The sequence below is a fragment of the Mus pahari genome, chromosome 7 (genome assembly GCF_900095145.1).
Source record: "Mus pahari chromosome 7, PAHARI_EIJ_v1.1, whole genome shotgun sequence".
Lineage (NCBI taxonomy): Eukaryota > Metazoa > Chordata > Mammalia > Rodentia > Muridae > Mus > Mus pahari.
Genome location: NC_034596.1, coordinates 96,200,411 through 96,203,797, shown reverse-complemented (window position 1 = coordinate 96,203,797; position 3,387 = coordinate 96,200,411). Strand labels below are relative to the sequence as shown.

Here is a 3,387-nt window from a genome sequence, read left to right as displayed (position 1 = left end):
AGAATGAAAAAAAAAAAAAAAAAAAGAGTGTATTTTAGTGTAGAAACAAAATTCAAGCCAGCTACCCAAAGCCTATCATACACGCTTTCATATATGTTCCCGTGTACTGATTTGATGCAGCTGAAATAAAAGTGTGCTTCACATATGGTGACTGAGTGGTAATACCTACCAGCTTGCCTGAGCCTAACATGGCTAAGAAGACAGATAGTGTAGCCATCTGCCAGTGGGTAAAGCTATCTATGTTCAAGGGATATGAAAGACGCAGTAGCATCCAGTGTCACTGTGCAGGTGTGTAGTTCACAGTCCAGTATTTCAGCAAAGATGAAAGAAGCTGTAAAGGACCTAGAGACCATAAAGTCCAGGCAGAAGAACAGAGCTGCCACATAAACCAAGAAATCACAGTTCCTTAAACTGGAAAAGACAAGACAGTAAAAGTTTGAGAGTAGAATGAATGAATTGATATGAGTCTAATGTAAGACCTAGCCAATTTGATAGAATATACACAAATATGAACTTCAGGTCCTTTAATAATTTTTATTTACTTGGGGGCTTAGAGATGGCTTAGTGATTAAAAGCATTTGCTGCTCTTAAAGAGGACCTAGGTTTGGTTCCCAGTACCCCATAAAGTTTGTTTACTGTTTTTTCTTCTTTTCACACAGGGAACTGAGGCCCAATGAAGAAGTTACGTGGAAGTAAAAACTGGTTAAATCACAGAATGTTCACATTTAAAAATTATTGGAATACAGAGAAACCCTGTCTCGAAAAACCAAAAACAAAAAAGCAAAAAAACAAAAAAAAGTTATTGGAGAAATAAAAACATTTATTATTTAATTAGAAGAATTTAAAGTGTGATTCTTTTTATACCTATTATTTACTTATTTATTTTTAAAGACTTATTTTATTTATTTCATGTATATGAATACACTACAGTTATCTTCAGACACACCAGAAGAGGGAATCAGACCCCATTACAGGTGGTTGTGAGCCAGCATATGGTTGCTAGGAATTGAACTCAGGACCTCTGGAAGAGCAGTTGGTGCTCTTAACCACTGAGCCATCTCTCCAGCCCCCTTAGACCTTTTACTGAGGTAACGATTTATATCCTTTTTATGTTCTGTTGAGGTAACCTTCAAGCATTAGGCACAGGTGACTTAAGAGGTGGTTTCTAAGGCCAGGTGTGGTGGTAAAGCCTGGAACCTGAACATTCAGGAGGAAGACGCAGAAATATTGCTGCAAATGCAACACCAGCCTGATTTACACAGCGAGTCTAGGCCAGCCAGGGATATCAAGACTCTGTCTCAAAAAAATCAAAAATGATGATAATTCAGTATATTGTTATATACATAGGTATCTGTATTAGTCAGGGTTCTCTAGAGTCACAGAACTTTTGGGTAGTCTCTATATAGTAAGGGAATTTGTTGATGACTTACAGTCTGTAGTTCAACTCCCAACAATGGTCAGCAGCAGCTGTGAATGGATGTCCAAGAATCTAGCAGTTGCCACAAGGCAAGCAGTCGAAGAAGCAAGTAAATCTTCCATTTTCCAAAGTCCTTCTGTAGGTCTCCAGCAGAAGGTGTGGCCCAGATTAAAGGTGTGTGCCACCATGCCTTTAATCTCAGATGACCTTGAACTCAGAGATTTCCCTGATTTAATCTTCTGGAGGTCACTATGCCTCAAGATCTCCATGCCCAAATCCAGATCAGAAACTTCCATCCTCCAGATTAGGATCACAGGTGAGCCTTCCAATTCTGGATTGTAATTCACTCCAGATATAGTCAAGTTGACAACCAGGAATAGCCACTACAGTATCCTATTTATTTTTAGCATTTAATTTTGTTTCTCTTTTTGGAATGGTGTTTTTAAGCCATAACTACCATTTCCCCCCTCATTTTCAGTGTGTCCTTTAGAAATCCATGTGTTACTGCCATTGTGAAGCATTAAAAGAACAGAAACTTTTAGACTACCATGTATAGAAGTAGGGCTTCTGAGGTAATTAGGGTTAGACCAGACATTGGGGTACCATACCTGTTACTGAATTCCTGGTGGCCTTAGATGTATCCTTGCTGTGTGCTACCTTATACCAGGCAGGTCTCAGGACTGGCAACAAGACCAACACTGGATGTGGCCCTGGAGCCTGGAACTTCAGAATTGTGAACAAAATCAACTTCTTTATTATTGTCTGTCCTCCAATACCCTGTTATAGTCTAAGAAAGGATGCTTCCAGGGAACTCTGAATGACGATGCTAGGGTTCTGCTTGATAAAATCATAGCTAAGAATTAGGTTTGGCAATGATTTTCCAAATACAAAACAGCATTATTTTTTGAAAGACCAGTGAATTATATTTAATCAAAATGTAAAACCTACTCTTTCAGGGATGGAGGCTATTCTGGATAATTCATATAACTATTCTCTAACATAGCCTTTGAGTGTGGGTTTTTTGCTTTGTTTTAGGCTTTGTGTTACAGTATATATCAGTGCTTCATCTGTCTAATAGCTAAATCCTCCTTGTCTGGTGGTGTGTTACTTTCTGGGGAGATGTGAACCAATACTTATTTACCCTAGACAAGGGCACTAACAACAGACTGAAGAAATTATTACATTCAAGTCAGTGTTGAGCCAGTAAAGAGCATAGATGCCTCAAAATCAGCTCTAACACTAAAAAGCACATTGCAACACAAGCTTCCCTTCCCCGGTCCCTACCACCACCAACCCCCACCCTTGTGATTTTATTGCTTATAGAACCTTGGGGAAAGGCTTGTGAGTCTGGAAAGCTTTGGTATCTCTGGAGTTTCATGAGTTTCCTCAGAGCTGGAGCCTTGCACACTTTATACTTCTTTTGAGAAAATTACTAAAATACGGATGGACCACATCCTATATCCATATCCATTTACCAGATGTTGAACACTGTGTTGTTTCTACTTAGTATTTGCCTATATATGTATTAATACATATATGTATATATAAATGGGTAACAGTGAAAACCTGGCCAGAGATGGGACAAAATATTGGCAAGCACAAGAAAACATAGGATATATGAAGAATCCTAATGACTTAAAATGGATGAAATGATATGGCCATTATCTTAGTCAGGGTTTCTATTCCTGCACAAACATCATGACCTAGAATCAAGTTGGGGAGGAAAGGGTTTATTCAGCTTACACTTCCACATTGCTGTTCATCACCAAAGGAGATCAGGACTGCAATCCAAGCAGGTCAGGAAGCAGGAGCTGATGCAGAGGCCATGGAGGGATGCTGCTTACTGGCTTGCTTCCCCTGGCTTGCTCAGCTTGCTTTCTCGTAGAACCCAGGACTACCAGCCCAGGGATGGCACCACCCACAATGGGCCCTCCAACCCTTGATCACTTACAGCTGTATCTCATGTAGAC

At 39.7% G+C, this 3,387-nt stretch overlaps 1 protein-coding gene across 2 annotated transcripts in view; it reads left to right on the top strand.

Annotated features, from left to right (window-relative positions):
• Ndufb1 (NADH:ubiquinone oxidoreductase subunit B1) overlaps positions 1 to 795 on the top strand; it is an 8,114-nt gene extending 7,319 nt beyond the window's left edge. For both annotated transcript variants that reach the window (XM_029540983.1, XM_021202210.2), the window contains exon 3: positions 660 to 795. In XM_029540983.1, the coding sequence (XP_029396843.1) occupies positions 660 to 696 (37 nt within the window). In that variant the 3' untranslated portion in view covers positions 697 to 795. The remainder of the gene's footprint in view (positions 1 to 659) is intronic.
• The last annotated feature ends 2,592 nt before the right edge of the window (positions 796 to 3,387 follow it).